Raw genomic sequence first — 22,257 nt, forward strand, 5'->3', positions numbered from 1 at the left:
AGCCTGAAGAGGAGAGGAGCAGAGGAGCCTGGAGAGGGGAGGTGCAGAGGAGGCTGAAGAGGGCAGGAGCAGAGGAGCCTGGAGAGGGGAGGAGCAGGGGAGCCTGGAGAGGGGAGGAGCAGGGGAGCCTGGAGAGGGGAGGAGCAGGGGAGCCTGGAGAGGGGAGGAGCAGAGGAGCCTGGAGAGGGGAGGAGCAGAGGAGCCTGGAGAGGAGAGGAGCAGAGGAGCTTGGAGAGGGAGGAGCAGAGGAGCCTGGAGAGGAGAGGAGCCTGGAGAGGGGAGGAGCAGAGGAGCCTGGAGAGGGAAGGAGCAGAGTAGCCTGGAGAGGGGAGGAGCAGAGGAGCCTGGAGAGGGGAGGAGCAGAGGAGCCTGGAGAGGGGAGGAGCAGAGGAGCCTGGAGAGGGAGGAGCAGAGGAGCTGGAGGGAGGAGCAGAGGAGCCTGGAGAGAGGAGCAGAGGAGCTTGGAGAGGGGAGGAGCAGAGGAGCCTGGAGAGGAGAGGAGCCTGGAGAGGGGAGGAGCAGAGGAGCCTGGAGAGGGAAGGAGCAGAGTAGCCTGGAGAGGGGAGGAGCAGAGGAGCCTGGAGAGGGGAGGAGCAGAGGAGCCTGAAGAGCAGAGGAGCCTGGAGAGGGGAGGAGCAGAGGAGCCTGGAGAGGGGAGGAGCAGAGAGGGGAGGAGCAGGGGAGCCTGAAGAGGGGAGGAGCAGAGTAGCCTAGAGAGGGGAGGAGCCTGAAGAGGAGAGGAGCAGAGGAGCCTGGAGAGGGGAGGAGCAGAGGAGCCTGGAGAGGGGAGGAGCAGAGGAGCCTGGAGAGGGGAGGAGCAGAGGAGCCTGAACAGGGGAGGAGCAGAGGAGCCTGAAAAGGGGAGGAGCAGAGGAGCCTGAAAAGGGGAGGAGCAGAGGAGCCTGAAAAGGGGAGGAGCAGAGAAGCCTAGAGAGGGGAGGAGCAGAGGAGCCTAGAGAGGGGAGGAGCAGAGGAGCCTGAAGAGGGGAGGAGCAGAGGAGCCTGAAGAGGAGAGGAGCCTGAAAAGGGGAGGAGCAGAGGAGCCTGAAGAGGGGAGGAGCAGAGGAGCCTGAAGAGGGGAGGAGCAGAGGAGCCTGAAGAGGGGAGGAGCAGAGGAGCCTGGAGAGGGGAGGAGCAGAGGAGCCTGAAGAGGAGAGGAGCCTGAAGAGGAGAGGAGCAGAGGAGCCTGAAGAGGGGAGGAGCAGAGGAGCCTGAAGAGGGGAGGAGCAGAGGAGCCTGAAGAGGGGAGGAGCAGAGGAGTCTGAAGAGGGGAGGAGCAGAGGAGCTTGGAGAGGGGAGGAGCAGAGGAGCCTGAAGATGGGAGGAGCAAAGAGGGGAGGAGCAGAGGAGCCTGGAGAGGGGAGAAGCAGAGAGGGGAGGAGCAGAGGAGCCTGGAGAGGGGAGGAGCAGAGGAGCCTGGAGAGGGGAGGAGCAGAGAGGGGAGGAGCAGAGGAGCCTGAAGAGGGGAGGAGCAGAGAGGGGAGGAGCAGGGGAGCCTGAAGAGGGGAGGAGCAGAGGAGCCTGGAGAGGGGAGGAGCAGAGGAGCCTGGAGAGGGGAGGAGCAGAGGAGCCTGAAGAGGGGAGGAGTAGAGAGGGGAGGAGCAGGAGAGCCAGGACAGGGGAAAGGAGGAGCAGAGGAGCCTAGAGAGGAGAGGATCCAGAAGAGGGGAGGAGCAGAGGAGCCTGGAGAGGAGCCATAAGAGGGGAGGAGCCTGGGGAGGAGCAGAGGAGCCTGAAGAGGAGCCAGAAGAGGGGAGGAGCAGAGGAGCCGGGTGAGGAGCAGAGGAGCCGGGTGAGGAGCCATAAGAGGGGAGGAGCAGGGGATTTTTATATTAAAGTTAGGGTGACTGTTGGAGCATTATTCTATATCAGGTACTAAGAAATGGATGGGAATGGGCGGAGTCAACATACAAGTTGGTAGAACTAGAATCAACATCTTGTTCGTAGCATGCCACACTAAGAGTCCTTCTTTCTATACTCAAAGTTGTGAATTATTTTGACTGTGTGACAACCTCCATGGCCCTTGCTGGGTGATGTCCTCCGTAGCCCTCGCTGTGTCACAACCTCCATGGCCCTCGCTGGGTGACATCCTCCGTAGCCCTCGCTGTGTCACAACTTCCATGGCCCTCACTGGATGACGCCCTGCATGGCCCTCGCTGGGTGACGTCCTCCGTAGCCCTCGCTGGGTCACAACTTCCATGGCCCTCTCTGGATGACGCCCTCCATGGCCCTCGCTGGGTGACATCCTCTGTAGCCCTCAGTGGATGACGTCCTCCATGGCCCTCACTAGGTCACCCCCCCGTCCTGGTGCTAGTGACTGATCAGGGTCCAGAGTGGCAGCCATATTGTTGTCACTGAGCTAAATATGTGAGTGTGGTGGATGTTGGGGGAGTAGGACTATGTGTAGGTCCACTAGTAGGGACTCACCTTGAAGGCCTCCTTCAGCTCCTCCTGGTGTGTCTGGTTGCTCTGCCAGGGTTTGAAGGCATCTCTGCTCCCATCAGGCCGTAAGCTGTCACCAAACACATCCACGTAGAAGAAGACGTAGTCGCCGTTGGTCAGTTTCTCCTTGTGGGCCTGCAGCATGATCATGTGGAACATCTCCAGGGGGCCGCAGATGTAGATGACTGCAAGGAGAAGACATACATCAGTCATGGTGATAATGTGGGGACCCCTTATGGTGTCAGCATAGGATGAGGTCACCAGAGAGGAAGAGGAGGAGGATGTGATGGTAAAGATGATGAGGAGGGAGGATGTGATCAGATATACCCCCCACCATGTGACCGATCAGATATACCCCCCACCACGTGACCAATCAGATATACCCCCCACCACGTGAACGAACAGATATACCCCCCACCACGTGACTGATCAGATATACCCCCCACCACGTGACCGATCACATATACCCCCCCACCACATGACCGATCAGATATACCCCCACCACGTGACCGATCAGATGTACCTCCCCACCACGTGACCGATCAGATATACCCCCCAACCACGTGACCGAACAGATACACCCCCCAATCACGTGACCGATCAGATATACCCCCTACCACATGACCGATCAGATATACCCCCCAACCACGTGACCGAACAGATATACCCCCCACCACGTGACCGATCAGATATACCCCCTACCATGTGATCAGATATACCCCCCAACATGTGACCGATCAGATATACCCCCAACCATGTGACCGATCAGATATACCCCAACACGTGACCAATCAGATATACCCCCCAACACGTGACCGATCAGATATACCCCCAACCATGTGATCAGAAAGCCTGTCAGTGCTGGAAAAATTCAGCACCACATGGGCCCTACCCATCAACCAGAAGAAGACCAAAATCATGGTATTCCAGAAGAAGGGCCACAATAAAGCCTCCACCACCCCACAATTCACACTGAACGGCTCCACACTGGAGAAAACCAACAGCTACACCGACCTGGGGCTGGAGCTCAGCCAATCAGGAAGCTTCAAAGCAGCAATAGAAACCCTGAAAGCAAAAGCCTGCAGAACCTTCTACGCCATCAGAAGACAACTGTACCACCTCAAACCACCGGTGAGGGTCTGGATGAAGATATTTGACGCTGTCATCTCCCCGATCCTTCTCTATGGCAGTGAGGTTTGGGGCCCAGCCACCTACCCAGACTAGTCAAGGTGGGATTCCAGCCCAACAGAGAACTTCCACCTGGAGTTCTGCAAATACCTGCTCCATGTCCATCGCAACACCACCAACATGGCCTGCAGGGCAGAGCTAGGCAGACTCCCCCTATGGCTCACCATACAGAAGAGGGCGCTATCATTCTGGACACACATACAGGGCAGCAGTCCTGGCTCTTACCACCACCAAGCCTGGCTGAGCCACAGTGCCCAGAGAAAAACTGATACCCCCCAACCAAACATCAGCCATCTGCCAAGCCAAAAGCCCCAACATGCCCTGAACAAGGCTCAAATAAAAGGAGTCATTGAGAGAGACAAAGAGCGGTACATGGAGGAATGGAGAAGCGCAATAAATAACTCCAAGAAACTCACCAATGTGTACCAATCCCTACAAAGGGACTACACCATGGCCACCTACCTGGAGAGAATACGCCACCCCAAGCACAGACAGACCCTGAGCCGATACAGACTGAGCGCCCACAACCTAGAGATAGAGACAGGGCGATACAGGCAGACGTACAAGCCACGGGAGAAGAGACTGTGCCAGCACTGTGACCAGGGGGTCCTAGAAGACCAGACCCACTTCCTGCTACACTGCACCAAATACTCAGCTGTGAGGGCCGTCTACTACCAAAGACTCTCTGCCCACATCCCAGACTGGGAGAAGAGGAAACTCTACATCCTACTGGGAGAAGAAGAGGCCACTGTGGAGATCGCTGCCCAATACGTGTCCAGCTGTCACCAAACCAGAGGAAGATGAGACTCCACGGACTGTTATATTTATCCCAATACACCCCCCCCTCCACCCCCACCTCCCCATATAGCAGTCACCAACTAAGAGGAAGATGAGACTCCACGGACTGTTATATTTATCCCAATACACCCGCCCCACCCCCACCCCCACCTCCCCATATAGCGGTCACCAACTAAGAGGAAGATGAGACTCCACGGACTGTTATATTTATCCCAAACCAACCGCCCCACCCCCACCCCCCCATATAGCGGTCACCAACTAAGAGGAAGATGAGACTCCACAGACGGTTATATTTATCCCAATACACCCGCCCCACCCCCACCTCCCCATATAGCAGTCACCAACGAAGAGGAAGATGAGACTCCACGGACTGTTATATTTACCCCAATACACCCGCCCCACCACCCCATATAGCGGTCACCAACGAAGAGGAAGATGAGACTCCACGGACTGTTATATTTATCCCAATACACCCACCCTGCCCCACCCCCACCTCCCCATATAGCAGCCACCAACTAAGAGGAAGATGAGACTCCACGGACTGTTATATTTATCCCAATACACCCACCCCACCCCCACCTCCCCATATAGCAGCCACCAACTAAGAGGAAGATGAGACTCCACGGACTGTTATATTTATCCCAATACACCCGCCCCACCCCCCATATAGCAGTCACCAACTAAGAGGAAGATGAGACTCCATGGACTGTTACACCCCAAACCACCCACCCCCACCTCCCCCCACTCTACTAGCTTTGGCAATGCCTACATCTATTCGGACGTGCCAATAAAGCCTGTTTGATTTGCCCTCTCCCCCCATGTGACTCATCAGACAGACCCCTGCCCCGCTCCTCACATACACATGGGGGCGCTCTCTCTCACTCTCTCTCTCTCTCTCTCTCTCTCTCTCTCTCTCGCTCTCGCTCTCCAGCTTCTCTGTTGGTTTAATTTCCATCTAACATGTGGGGGAGGGGCGGCTGGTGCGGTGTGTACTGAGCCCTAGCCATTATCTGCACTCTGTAACCTGAGATGGACATGGGGGAGGGGCAGAGCTACTGTAATGAGCTGCAGAGCATCACACCACACTACTTCTGCAGAGCATCACACCCCACTACTACAGCAGAGCATCACCCCCACTACTACTGCAGAGCATCACACCCCCACTACTACAGCAGAGCATCACCCCCCCACTACTACAGCAGAGCATCACACCCCACTACTACAGCAGAGCATCACCCCCACTACTACAGCAGAGCATCACACCCCCACTACTACAGCAGAGCATCACACCCCACTACTACAGCAGAGCATCACACCCCCACTACTACAGCAGAGCATCACACCCCACTACTACAGCAGAGCATCACACCCCACTACTACTGCAGAGCATCACACCCCACTACTACTGCAGAGCATCACCCCCCCACTACTACAGCAGAGCATCACCCCCACTACTACTGCAGAGCATCACACCCCCACTACTACAGCAGAGCATCACACCCCACTACTACAGCAGAGCATCACCCCCCCACTACTACAGCAGAGCATCACCCCCCCCACTACTACTGCAGAGCATCACCCCCCCACTACTACAGCAGAGCATCACACCCCCACTACTACAGCAGAGCATCACCCCCCCACTACTACAGCAGAGCATCACCCCCCCACTACTACTGCAGAGCATCACCCCCACTACTACAGCAGAGCATCACACCCCACTACTACTGCAGAGCATCACACCCCACTACTACAGCAGAGCATCACACCCCACTACTACAGCAGAGCATCACACCACACTACTACAGCAGAGCATCACACCCCACTACTACTGCAGAGCATCACACCCCCACTACTACAGCAGAGCATCACACCCCACTACTACAGCAGAGCATCACACCCCACTACTACAGCAGAGCATCACACCCCACTACTACTGCAGAGCATCACACCCCACTACTACAGCAGAGCATCACACCCCACTACTACAGCAGAGCATCACCCCCACTACTACAGCAGAGCATCACACCCCACTACTACTGCAGAGCATCACACCCCACTACTACTGCAGAGCATCACACCCCACTACTACTGCAGAGCATCACACCCCACTACTACAGCAGAGCATCACACCCCACTACTACTGCAGAGCATCACACCCCACTACTACAGCAGAGCATCACCCCCCCACTACTACAGCAGAGCATCACACCCCACTACTACTGCAGAGCATCACCCCCCCACTACTACAGCAGAGCATCACACCCCCACTACTACAGCAGAGCATCACACCCCACTACTACTGCAGAGCATCACACCCCCACTACTACAGCAGAGCATCACACCCCCACTACTACAGCAGAGCATCACACCCCCACTACTACTGCAGAGCATCACCCCCCCACTACTACAGCAGAGCATCACACCCCACTACTACTGCAGAGCATCACACCCCCACTACTACAGCAGAGCATCACACCCCCACTACTACAGCAGAGCATCACACCCCACTACTACTGCAGAGCATCACACCCCACTACTACAGCAGAGCATCACACCCCACTACTACTGCAGAGCATCACACCCCACTACTACAGCAGAGCATCACACCCCCACTACTACTGCAGAGCATCACATTACACTACTACTGCAGAGCATCACCCCCCACTACTACTGCAGAGCATCACATTACACTACTACTGCAGAGCATCACCCCCCACTACTACTGCAGAGCATCACACCACACTACTACTGCAGAGCATCACACCTGCCCTAGTGCAGAGCATCACACCCCCACTACTACTGCAGAATATCACTCCTCACTATTACTGCAGAGCATCACACCACAATACTACAGCAGAGCATCACACCCCCACTACTACAGCAGAGCATCACACCCCCACTACTACTGCAGAATATCACTCCTCACTATTACTGCAGAGCATCACACCACAATACTACAGCAGAGCATCACACCCCACTACTACTGCAGAGCATCACCCCCCACTACTACTGCAGAGCATCACATTACACTACTACTGCAGAGCATCACCCCCCACTACTACTGCAGAGCATCACCCCCCACTACTACTGCAGAGCATCACACCACACTACTACAGCAGAGCATCACACCCCCACTACTACAGCAGAGCATCACACCCCCACTACTACAGCAGAGCATCACACCCCCACTACTACAGCAGAGCATCACACCCCCACTACTACTGCAGAGCATCACACCCCACTACTACAGCAGAGCATCACACCCCACTACTACAGCAGAGCATCACACCCCACTACTACAGCAGAGCATCACACCCCCACTACTACAGCAGAGCATCACACCCCACTACTACAGCAGAGCATCACACCCCACTACTACAGCAGAGCATCACACCCCACTACTACTGCAGAGCATCACACCCCACTACTACAGCAGAGCATCACACCCCCACTACTACAGCAGAGCATCACACCCCACTACTACAGCAGAGCATCACACCCCCACTACTACAGCAGAGCATCACACCCCACTACTACAGCAGAGCATCACATTACACTACTACTGCAGAGCATCACCCCCCACTACTACTGCAGAGCATCACACCACACTACTACTGTAGAGCATCACACCCCACTACTACTGCAGAATATCACTCCTCACTATTACTGCAGAGCATCACACCACAATACTACAGCAGAGCATCACCCCCCCCCCCCACACACACACACACTACTACTGCAGAGCATCACACCTCCATTACTGCAGAGTCTCACATCTCCATCTTCTTCCTCTAGCACTCTGCACTCTACAGACTATTGCACCTCCTTGTGTCTCAGAGTCTGCAGATTGGGGCTGTGAGGTCCCAGATGACAGGGGGGTAAATATATTACATAGAAGAGTGTGAATAAGGCCCAAGAAGTTCTGTAATGCAGCACGGAGGGGAGGGGGTGTATGTTGTACCTGGACCCCTTCTTCTGGATGTGTATGACCCCACTTATCTCCTGGGGTTGGGGGGGGGGGCACATACTTTCTCCTCCTGTTATTCTGGACAGTCTCTTCCTCTGTCTCTCTGCACATTCCAGACAGTCTCCCACCAGATGGTAACACTCTTCTTTCCCTAGAGACAGAGGAGGGGGCCAGAGGGGTCGTGTGTCTAACATACACTCTGCACACGCAGGCGGCACGCAGAGGGCGCTACTGGATACATTTACATGGTGTTGACATGTTACATGTATGTGAGTATAGTCTGGCACTGACTTATAGGTACTGCACCAGTGGGGGGCGCTGCGCCTTAGATGGCCTAGCAGTCTAATCCTGATGACTGGCAAACATGGCACTCGTCCGGATACAGGTCTACAATCCTGGAAACAGAGCAGGCAGCAGAGAAGTTGGGGTGTAGCAGGGACTGGTGGGGGAGGGGGCACATCCGGATCAATAGCAGCGGCTGCTGCTGCTGCGTTATGTAAGGAGCCATGCTTCCTCTCACTACTTTATAGATCCATCCCAAGAGGCCTTGGCAGAGAGCTTAACCCTCCATGTGCTGAGGTTCGACACCAAGCAACCCACTCCTGCCGGAGGCTACGAAGGGATGATGGTGTAGAGCTGATCTGTAATAACACCCGGCTCAAGTACACCAACATCGGCTCAACTACAAGAACGCCTGGCCCAACTACACCAACGCCTGGCCCAACGACACCAACATCGGCTCAACTACAAGAACGCCTGGCCCAACTACACCAATATCGGCTCAACTACAAGAACGCCTGGCCCAACGACACCAACATCGGCTCAACTACAAGAACGCCTGGCCCAACGACACCAACATCGGCTCAACTACAAGAACGCCTGGCCCAACGACACCAATATCGGCTCAACTACAAGAACGCCTGGCCCAACGACACCAATATCGGCTCAACTACAAGAACGCCTGGCCCAACGACACCAACATCGGCTCAACTACAAGAATGCCTGGCCCAACAACACCAACATCGGCTCAACTACAAGAACGCCTGGCCCAACAACACCAACATTGGCTCAACTACAAGAATGCCTGGCCCAACAACACCAACATCGGCTCAACTACAAGAATGCCTGGCCCAACGACACCAACATCGGCTCAACTACAAGAATGCCTGGCCCAACTACACCAATATCGGCTCAACTACAAGAATGCCTGGCCCAACAACACCAACATCGGCTCAACTACAAGAACGCCTGGCCCAACAACACCAACATTGGCTCAACTACAAGAATGCCTGGCCCAACAACACCAACATCGGCTCAACTACAAGAATGCCTGGCCCAACGACACCAACATCGGCTCAACTACAAGAATGCCTGGCCCAACTACACCAATATCGGCTCAACTACAAGAATGCCTGGCCCAACGACACCAACATCGGCTCAACTACAAGAATGCCTGGCCCAACGACACCAACATTGGCTCAACTACAAGAAAGCCTGGCCCAACGACACCAACATCAGCCCAACGACACCAACATCAGCCCAAGTACATGAACGCCTGGCCCAACGACACCAACATTATTATTATTATTATTATTGTTGTTTATTTATATAGCACCATTAATTCCATGGTGCTTTACATTTGGGGGTTACATACAATTCACAAAATATACAGGTACATATCATACTAACAGTGATCGGCTGGCACAGTGGGGTAGAGGGCCCTGCCCGCGAGGGCTTACAATCTATGAGGGAAGGGGGTAGAGACAGAAGGAGAGGGGGAGACTGTACAGATGGCGGTGCGGTGATAGTGTTATTGGAGGTTGTAGGCCTTCCTGAATAGGTGAGTCTTCAGGGCCTTCCAACATCGGCTTAACTACAAGAACGCCTGGCCCAACGACACCAACATCAGCCCAACGACACCAACATTGGCTCAACTACAAGACCGCCTGGCCCAACTACAAGAACGCCTGGCCCAACAACACCAATATCGGCTCAACTACAAGAATGCCTGGCCCAACTACACCAATATCGGCTCAACTACAAGAACGCCTGGCCCAACTACACCAATATCGGCTCAACTACAAGAACGCCTGGCCCAACGACACCAACATCGGCTCAACTACAAGAATGCCTGGCCCAACGACACCAACATCGGCTCAACTACAAGAATGCCTGGCCCAACGACACCAACATCGGCTCAACTACAAGAATGCCTGGCCCAACGACACCAACATCAGCCCAAGTACATGAATACCTGGCCCAATGACACCAACATCAGCCCAACAACACCAACATCAGCCCAAGTACATGAACGCCTGGCCCAACGACACCAAAATCGACTCAACTACAAGAACGCCTGGTCCAACGACACCAACATTATTATTATTATTGTTGTTTATTTATATAGCACCATTAATTCCATGGTGCTTTACATTTGGGGGTTACATACAATTCACAAAATATACAGGTACATATCATACTAACAGTGATCGGCTGGCACAGTGGGGTAGAGGGCCCTGCCCGCGAGGGCTTACAATCTATGAGGGAAGGGGGTAGAGACAGAAGGAGAGGGGGAGACTGTACAGATGGCGGTGCGGTGATAGTGTTATTGGAGGTTGTAGGCCTTCCTGAATAGGTGAGTCTTCAGGGCCTTCCAACATCAGCTTAACTACAAGAACACCTGGCCCAACGACACCAACATCAGCCCAATTACAAGAACGCCTGGCCCAACGACACCAACATCGGCTCAACTACAAGAACGCCTGGCCCAACGACACCAACATCAGCCCAACGACACCAACATTGGCTCAACTACAAGACCGCCTGGCCCAACGACACCAACATCGGCTCAACTACAAGAACGCCTGGCCCAACGACACCAACATCAGCCCAACGACACCAACATCGGCTCAACTACAAGAACGCCTGGCCCAACGACACCAACATCAGCCCAACGACACCAACATTGGCTCAACTACAAGAACGCCTGGCCCAACGACACCAACATTAGCTCAACTACAAGAATGCCTGGCCCAACAACACCAACATTGGCTCAACTACAAGAACCCCTGGCCCAACGACACCAACATCTGCCAAAGTACATGAATACCTTGTCCCAACGACACCAACATCAGCCCAACGACACCAACATCAGCCCACCGACACCAACATCAGCCCAAGTACATGAATACCTTGCCCAATGACACCAACATCAGCCTAACGACACCAACATCAGCCCAATTACATGAATAGCTGGCTCAAGTACACCAACATCGGCTCAACTACAAGAACGCCTGGCCCAACGACACCAACATCAGCCCAACGACACCAACATCAGCCCAACGACACCAACATTGGCTCAACTACAAGAACGCCTGGCCCAACGACACTAACATTGGCTCAACTACAAGAACGCCTGGCCCAACGACACCAACATCAGCTCAACTACAAGAATGCCTGGCCCAACAACACCAACATCGGCTCAACTACAAGAACCCCTGGCCCAACGACACCAACATCTGCCAAAGTACATGAATACCTTGTCCCAACGACACCAACATCAGCCCAACGACACCAACATCAGCCCAAGTACATGAATACCTTGCCCAATGACACCAACATCAGCCCAACGACACCAACATCGGCTCAACTACAAGAACGCCTGGCCCAACGACACCAACATCGGCTCAACGACACTAACATTGGCTCAACTACAAGAACGCCTGGCCCAACGACACCAACATCAGCTCAACTACAAGAATGCCTGGCCCAACAACACCAACATCGGCTCAACTACAAGAACCCCTGGCCCAACGACACCAACATCTGCCAAAGTACATGAATACCTTGTCCCAACGACACCAACATCAGCCCAATGACACCAACATCAGCCCACCGACACCAACATCAGCCCAAGTACATGAATACCTTGCCCAATGACACCAACATCAGCCCAACGACACCAACATCGGCTCAACTACAAGAACGCCTGGCCCAACGACACCAACATCGGCTCAACGACACTAACATTGGCTCAACTACAAGAACGCCTGGCCCAACGACACCAACATCAGCTCAACTACAAGAATGCCTGGCCCAACAACACCAACATCGGCTCAACTACAAGAACCCCTGGCCCAACGACACCAACATCTGCCAAAGTACATGAATACCTTGTCCCAACGACACCAACATCAGCCCAATGACACCAACATCAGCCCACCGACACCAACATCAGCCCAAGTACATGAATACCTTGCCCAATGACACCAACATCAGCCTAACGACACCAACATCAGCCCAATTACATGAATAGCTGGCTCAAGTACACCAACATCGGCTCAACTACAAGAACGCCTGGCCCAACGACACCAACATCAGCCCAACGACACCAACATCAGCCCAACGACACCAACATCAGCCCAACTACACCAACATCGGCTCAACTACAAGAACGCCTGGCCCAACGACACTAACATTGGCTCAACTACAAGAATGCCTGGCCCAACAACACCAACATCGGCTCAACTACAAGAACCCCTGGCCCAACGACACCAACATCTGCCAAAGTACATGAATACCTTGTCCCAACGACACCAACATCAGCCCAACGACACCAACATCAGCCCACCGACACCAACATCAGCCCAAGTACATGAATACCTTGCCCAATGACACCAACATCAGCCTAACGACACCAACATCAGCCCAATTACATGAATAGCTGGCTCAAGTACACCAACATCGGCTCAACTACAAGAACGCCTGGCCCAACGACACCAACATCAGCCCAACGACACCAACATCAGCCCAACGACACCAACATTGGCTCAACTACAAGAACGCCTGGCCCAACGACACTAACATTGGCTCAACTACAAGAACGCCTGGCCCAACGACACCAACATCAGCTCAACTACAAGAATGCCTGGCCCAACAACACCAACATCGGCTCAACTACAAGAACCCCTGGCCCAACGACACCAACATCTGCCAAAGTACATGAATACCTTGTCCCAACGACACCAACATCAGCCCAACGACACCAACATCAGCCCACCGACACCAACATCAGCCCAAGTACATGAATACCTTGCCCAATGACACCAACATCAGCCCAACGACACCAACATCGGCTCAACTACAAGAACGCCTGGCCCAACGACACCAACATCGGCTCAACGACACTAACATTGGCTCAACTACAAGAACGCCTGGCCCAACGACACCAACATCAGCTCAACTACAAGAATGCCTGGCCCAACAACACCAACATCGGCTCAACTACAAGAACCCCTGGCCCAACGACACCAACATCTGCCAAAGTACATGAATACCTTGTCCCAACGACACCAACATCAGCCCAATGACACCAACATCAGCCCACCGACACCAACATCAGCCCAAGTACATGAATACCTTGCCCAATGACACCAACATCAGCCTAACGACACCAACATCAGCCCAATTACATGAATAGCTGGCTCAAGTACACCAACATCGGCTCAACTACAAGAACGCCTGGCCCAACGACACCAACATCAGCCCAACGACACCAACATCAGCCCAACGACACCAACATCAGCCCAACTACACCAACATCGGCTCAACTACAAGAACGCCTGGCCCAACGACACTAACATTGGCTCAACTACAAGAACGCCTGGCCCAACGACACCAACATCGGCTCAACTACAAGAATGCCTGGCCCAACGACACCAACATCTGCCAAAGTACATGAATACCTTGTCCCAACGACACCAACATCAGCCCAACGACACCAACATCAGCCCACCGACACCAACATCAGCCCAAGTACATGAATACCTTGCCCAATGACACCAACATCAGCCTAACGACACCAACATCAGCCCAATTACATGAATAGCTGGCTCAAGTACACCAACATCGGCTCAACTACAAGAACGCCTGGCCCAACGACACCAACATCAGCCCAACGACACCAACATCAGCCCAACGACACCAACATTGGCTCAACTACAAGAACGCCTGGCCCAACGACACTAACATTGGCTCAACTACAAGAACGCCTGGCCCAACGACACCAACATCAGCTCAACTACAAGAATGCCTGGCCCAACAACACCAACATCGGCTCAACTACAAGAACCCCTGGCCCAACGACACCAACATCTGCCAAAGTACATGAATACCTTGTCCCAACGACACCAACATCAGCCCAACGACACCAACATCAGCCCACCGACACCAACATCAGCCCAAGTACATGAATACCTTGCCCAATGACACCAACATCAGCCCAACGACACCAACATCGGCTCAACTACAAGAACGCCTGGCCCAACGACACCAACATCGGCTCAACGACACTAACATTGGCTCAACTACAAGAACGCCTGGCCCAACGACACCAACATCAGCTCAACTACAAGAATGCCTGGCCCAACAACACCAACATCGGCTCAACTACAAGAACCCCTGGCCCAACGACACCAACATCTGCCAAAGTACATGAATACCTTGTCCCAACGACACCAACATCAGCCCAATGACACCAACATCAGCCCACCGACACCAACATCAGCCCAAGTACATGAATACCTTGCCCAATGACACCAACATCAGCCTAACGACACCAACATCAGCCCAATTACATGAATAGCTGGCTCAAGTACACCAACATCGGCTCAACTACAAGAACGCCTGGCCCAACGACACCAACATCAGCCCAACGACACCAACATCAGCCCAACGACACCAACATCAGCCCAACTACACCAACATCGGCTCAACTACAAGAACGCCTGGCCCAACGACACCAACATCAGCCCAACGACACCAACATCAGCCCAACTACACCAACATCGGCTCAACTACAAGAACGCCTGGCCCAACGACACCAACATCAGCTCAACTACAAGAATGCCTGGCCCAACGACACCAACATCTGCCAAAGTACATGAATACCTTGTCCCAACGACACCAACATCAGCCCAACGACACCAACATCAGCCCACCGACACCAACATCAGCCCAAGTACATGAATACTTTGCCCAATGACACCAACATCAGCCTAACGACACCAACATCAGCCCAATTACATGAATAGCTGGCTCAAGTACACCAACATCGGCTCGACTACAAGAGTGCCTGGCCCAACGACACCAACATCAGCTCAACGACACCAACATCAGCCCAACTACAAGAACGCCTGGCCCAATGACACCAACATCGGCTCAACTACAAGAACACCTGGCCCAACGACACCAACATCTGTCAAAGTACATGAATACTTGTCCCAAGATAAGATAAGATAAGATAATCCTTTAATAGTCCCACAGTGGGGAAATTTCAGTATGTTTCAGCTGCATAGTAATACAGATACACCAACATCAGTCCAACGACACCAAAATCTGCCCAAGTACATGAATACCTGTCCCAACGACACCAACATCAGCCCAATTACATGAATAGCTGGCTCAAGTACACCAACATCGGCTCAACTACAAGAACGCCTGGCCCAACGACACCAACATCTGCCAAAGTACATTAATACTTTTCCCAACGACACCAACATCAGCCCAACGACACCAACATCAGCCCAATTACATGAATAGCTGGCTCAAGTACACCAACATCGGTTCAACTACAAGAATGCCTGGCCCAACAACACCAACACCGGCTCAACTACAAGAATACCTGGCCCAACGACACCAATGTCGGCTCAACTACAAGAACGCCTGGCCCAACGACACCAACATCTGCCCAATGACACCAACATCAACCTAACAACACCAACATCGGCTCAACTACAAGAACATCCGATCCAAAGACAACATCGGCTCAATGACAAGAACAACCGGCCCAACCCCACCTGACCCAACTACACCAATCCCGCCCAATGACAAGAACACCATTTTAACTATAAGAATACCTGGCCAAAGGACAAAAAGAGCCGGCCCAGCTACACCAACATTGGCCCAGCCTAATTATAAACACAGAACCAGGGATCCCATCAGCATATATATTATATAGTATCAGGTATCACATCAGTATACGGTATACATTATATAGTATCAGGTATTCAGTTACTGCACTAGGAGACGGTATGAGTACACAGTTACTGCACTAGGAGACGGTATGAGTACACACAGTTACTGCACTAGGAGACGGTATGAGTACACACAGTTACTGCACTAGGAGACGGTATGAGTACACACAGTTACTGCACTAGGAGACGGTATGAGTACACACAGTTACTGCACTAGGAGACGGTATGAGTACACAGTTACTGTACTAGGAGACGGTATGAGTACACACAGTTACTGTACTAGGAGACGGTATGAGTACACACAGTTACTGCACTAGGAGACGGTAGGAGTACACACAGTTACTGCACTAGGAGACGGTATGAGTACACAGTTACTGTACTAGGAGACGGTATGAGTACACACAGTTACTGTACTAGGATACGGTATGAGTACACAGTTACTGTACTAGGAGACGGTATGAGTACACAGTTACTGTACTAGGAGACGGTATGAGTACACAGTTACTGTACTAGGAGACGGTATGAGTACACACAGTTACTGTACTAGGAGACGGTATGAGTACACACAGTTACCGTACTAGGAGACGGTATGAGTACACAGTTACTGCACTAGGAGACGGTATGAGTACACAGTTACTGCACTAGGAGACGGTATGAGTACACAGTTACTGTACTAGGAGACGGTATGAGTACACACAGTTACTGCACTAGGAGACGGTATGAGTACACACAGTTACCGTACTAGGAGACGGTATGAGTACACACAGTTACTGTACTAGGATACGGTATGAGTACACAGTTACTGTACTAGGAGACGGTATGAGTACACAGTTACTGTACTAGGAGACGGTATGAGTACACACAGTTACTGTACTAGGAGACGGTATGAGTACACACAGTTACTGTACTAGGAGACGGTATGAGTACACACAGTTACTGTACTAGGAGACGGTATGAGTACACACAGTTACTGCACTAGGAGACGGTATGAGTACACAGTTACTGTACTAGGAGACGGTATGAGTACACACAGTTACTGCACTAGGAGACGGTATGAGTACACACAGTTACTGCACTAGGAGACGGTATGAGTACACACAGTTACTGCACTAGGAGACGGTATGAGTACACACAGTTACTGTACTAGGAGACAGATAGAGGGAGGTACAGTATATATAGTACAGAGGGAGGTACAGTATATAATACAGAGGGAGGTACAGTATATATAGTACAAAGGGAGGTACAGTATATACAGTCCTATGAAAAAGTTTGGGCACCCCTATTAATCTTAATCATTTTTTGTTCTAAATATTTTGGTGTTTGCAGCAGCCATTTCAGTTTGATATATCTAATAACTGATGGACACAGTAATATTTCAGGATTGAAATGAGGTTTATTGTACTAACAGAAAATGTGCAATATGCATTAAACCAAAATTTGACCGGTGCAAAAGTATGGGCACCCTTATCATTTTATTGATGTGAATTCCCCTAACTACTTTTTACTGACTTACTGAAGCACAAAATTGGTTTTGTAACCTCAGTGAGCTTTGAACTTCATAGCCAGATGTATCCAATCATGAGAAAAGGTATTTAAGGTGGCCAATTGCAAGTTGTTCTCCTATTTGAATCTCCTCTGAAGAGTGGCATCATGGGCTACTCAAAACAACTCTCAAATGATCTGAAAACAAAGATTGTTCAACATAGTTGTTCAGGGGAAGGATACAAAACGTTGTCTCCGAGATTTAACCTGTCAGTTTCCACTGTGAGGAACATAGTAAGGAAATGGAAGAGCACAGGGACAGTTCTTGTTAAGCCCAGAAGTGGCAGGCCAAGAAAAATATCAGAAAGGCAGAGAAGAAGAATGGTGAGAACAGTCAAGGACAATCCACAGACACCTCCAAAGAGCTGCAGCATCATCTTGCTGCAGATGGTGTCACTGTGCATCGGTCAACTATACAGCGCACTTTGCACAAGGAGAAGCTGTATGGGAGAGTGATGAGAAAGAAGCCGTTTCTGCACGTACCCCACAAACAGAGTTGCCTGAGGTATGAAAAAGCACATTTGGACAAGGCAGCTTCATTTTGGAAACAAAAATTGAGTTGTTTGGTTATAAAAAAAAAGGCGTTATGCATGGCGTCCAAAAAGAAACAGCATTCCAAGAAAAACACATGCTACCCACTGTAAGATTTGGTGGAGGTTCCATCATGCTTTGGGGCTGTGTGGCCAATGCCGGCACCGGGAATCTTGTTAAAGTTGAGGGTCGCATGGATTCCACTCAGTATCAGCAGATTCTTGAGAATAATGTTCAAGAATCAGTGACGAAGTTGAAGTTACGCCGGGGATGGATATTTCAGCAAGACAATGATCCAAAACACCGCTCCAAATCCTCAGGCATTCATGCAGAGGAACAATTACAATGTTCTGGAATGGCCATCCCAGTCCCCAGACCTGAATATCATTGAACATCTGTGGGATGATTGGAAGCGGGCTGTCCATGCTCGGCCACCATCTAACTTAACTGAACTTGAATTGTTTGTCCAAAATACCTTTATCCAGGATCCAGGAACTGATTAAAAGCTACAGGAGGCGACTAGAGGCTGTTATCTCTGCAAAAGGAGGATCTACTAAATATTAATGTCACTTTTCTGTTGAGGTGCCCATACTTTTGCACCGGTCAAATTTTGGTTTAATGCATATTGCGCATTTTCTGTTAGTACAATAAACCTCATTTCAATCCTGAAATATTACTGTGTCCATCAGTTATTAGATATATCAAACTGAAATGGCTGCTGCAAACACCAAAATATTTAGAACTAAAAATGATTAAGATTAATAGGGGTGCCCAAACTTTTTCATAGGACTGTATATAGTACAGGTAGAGGGAGGTACAGTATATATAGTACTGGTACAGGGAGGTACAGTATACATAGTACAGAGGGAGGTACAGTATATATAGTACAGAGGGAGGTACAGTATATATAGTACAGGTAGAGGGAGGTACAGTATATATAGTACAGAGGGAGGTACAGTATATATAGTACAGAGGGAGGTACAGTATATATAGTACAGAGGGAGGTACAGTATATATAGTACAGAGGGAGGTACAGTATATATAGTACAGAGGGAGGTACAGTATATATAGTACAGAGGGAGGTACAGTATATATAGTACAGAGGGAGGTACAGTATATATAGTACAGAGGGAGGTACAGTATATATAGTACAGAGGGAGGTACAGTATATAATACAGAGGGAGGTACAGTATATAATACAGAGGGAGGTACAGTATATATAGTACAGGTAGAGGGAGGTACAGTATATATAGTACAGAGGGAGGTACAGTATATATAGTACAGAGGGAGGTACAGTATATATAGTACAGAGGGAGGTACAGTATATATATAGTACAGAGGGAGGTACAGTATATATATAGTACAGAGGGAGGTACAGCATATATAGTACAGGTAGAGGGAGGTACAGTATATATAGTACAAAGGGAGGTACAGTATATATAGTACAGAGGGAGGTACAGTATATATAGTACAGGTAGAGGGAGGTACAGTATATATAGTACAGAGGGAGGTACAGTATATATAGTACAGAGGGAGGTACAGTATATATAGTACAGAGGGAGGTACAGTATATATAGTACAGAGGGAGGTACAGTATATATAGTACAGAGGGAGGTACAGTATATATAGTACAGAGGGAGGTACAGTATATATAGTACAGGTAGAGGGAGGTACAGTATATATAGTACAGGTAGAGGGAGGTACAGTATATATAGTACAGAGGGAGGTACAGAATATATAGTACAGAGGGAGGTACAGTATATATAGTACAGAGGGAGGTACAGTATATATAGTACAGAGGGAGGTACAGTATATATAGTACAGAGGGAGGTACAGTATATATAGTACAGAGGGAGGTACAGTATATATAGTACAGAGGGAGGTACAGTATATATAGTACAGAGGGAGGTACAGTATATAATACAGAGGGAGGCACAGTATATATAGTACAGAGGGAGGTACAGTATATATAGTACAGATAGAGGGAGGTACAGTATATATAGTACAGAGGGAGGTACAGTATATATAGTACAGGTAGAGGGAGGTACAGTATATATAGTACAGAGGGAGGTACAGTATATATAGTACAGAGGGAGGTACAGTATATATAGTACAGAGGGAGGTACAGTATATATAGTACAGGTAGAGGGAGGTACAGTATATATAGTACAGAGAGAGGTACAGTATATATAGTACAGAGGGAGGTACAGTATATATAGTACGGAGGGAGGTACAGTATATATAGTACTGGTACAGGGAGGTACAGTATATATAGTACAGAGGGAGGTACAGTATATATAGTACAGGTAGAGGGAGGTACAGTATACATAGTACAGAGGGAGGAACAGTATATATAGTACAGGTAGAGGGAGGTACAGCATATATAGTACAGAGGGAGGTACAGTATATATAGTACAGAGGGAGGTACAGTATATATAGTACAGAGGGAGGTACAGTATATATAGTACAAAGGGAGGTACAGTATATATAGTATAGAGGGAGGTACAGTATATATAGTATAGAGGGAGGTACAGTATATAATACAGAGGGAGGTACAGTATATATAGTACAGAGGGAGGTACAGTATATATAGTACAGAGGGAGGTACAGTATATATAGTACAGAGGGAGGTACAGTATATATAGTACAGAGGGAGGTACAGTATATATAGTACAGAGGGAGGTACAGTATATATAGTACAGAGGGAGGTACAGTATATATAGTACAGAGGGAGGTACAGTATATATAGTACAGAGGGAGGTACAGTATATATAGTACAGAGGGAGGTACAGTATATATAGTACAGAGGGAGGTACAGTATATATAGTACAGAGGGAGGTACAGTATATATAGTACAGAGGGAGGTACAGTATATATAGTACAGAGGGAGGTACAGTATATATAGTACAGAGGGAGGTACAGTATATATAGTACAGAGGGAGGTACAGTATATATAGTACAGAGGGAGGTACAGTATATATAGTACAGAGGGAGGTACAGTATATATAGTACAGAGGGAGGTACAGTATATATAGTACAGAGGGAGGTACAGTATATAATACAGAGGGAGGTACAGTATATATAGTACAGGTAGAGGGAGGTACAGTATATATAGTACAGAGGGAGGTACAGTATATATAGTACAGAGGGAGGTACAGTATATATAGTACAGGTAGAGGGAGGTACAGTATATATAGTACAGAGGGAGGTACAGTATATATATAGTACAGAGGGAGGTACAGCATATATAGTACAGGTAGAGGGAGGTACAGTATATATAGTACAAAGGGAGGTACAGTATATATATAGTACAGAGGGAGGTACAGTATATATATAGTACAGAGGGAGGTACAGTATATATAGTACAGAGGGAGGTACAGGATATATAGTACAGAGGGAGGTACAGTATATATAGTACAGAGGGAGGTACAGTATATATAGTACAGAGGGAGGTACAGTATATATAGTACAGGTAGAGGGAGTTACAGTATATATAGTACAGAGGGAGGTACAGTATATATAGTACAGAGGGAGGTACAGTATATATAGTACTGGTAGAGGGAGGTACAGGATATATAGTACAGAGGGAGGTACAGGATATATAGTACAGATAGAGGGAGGTACAGTATATATAGTACAGAGGGAGGTACAGTATATATAGTACAGAGGGAGGTACAGTATATATAGTACAGAGGGAGGTACAGTATATAGTACAGAGGGAGGTACAGTATATAATACAGAGGGAGGTACAGTATA

General features: G+C 50.0%; 1 protein-coding gene across 1 annotated transcript in view; it reads right to left on the reverse strand.

Annotated features, from left to right (window-relative positions):
• LOC142186798 (atrial natriuretic peptide receptor 2-like) overlaps window positions 1–22,257 on the reverse strand; it is a 175,444-nt gene that overhangs the window by 119,457 nt on the left and 33,730 nt on the right. The window contains 1 exon segment of the mRNA XM_075261369.1: window positions 2,428–2,627. Within this exon segment, the coding sequence (XP_075117470.1) occupies window positions 2,428–2,627 (200 nt within the window).

The sequence above is a fragment of the Leptodactylus fuscus genome, unplaced genomic scaffold (assembly GCF_031893055.1).
Source record: "Leptodactylus fuscus isolate aLepFus1 unplaced genomic scaffold, aLepFus1.hap2 HAP2_SCAFFOLD_119, whole genome shotgun sequence".
In the NCBI taxonomy this organism is placed as follows: Eukaryota; Metazoa; Chordata; class Amphibia; order Anura; family Leptodactylidae; genus Leptodactylus; species Leptodactylus fuscus.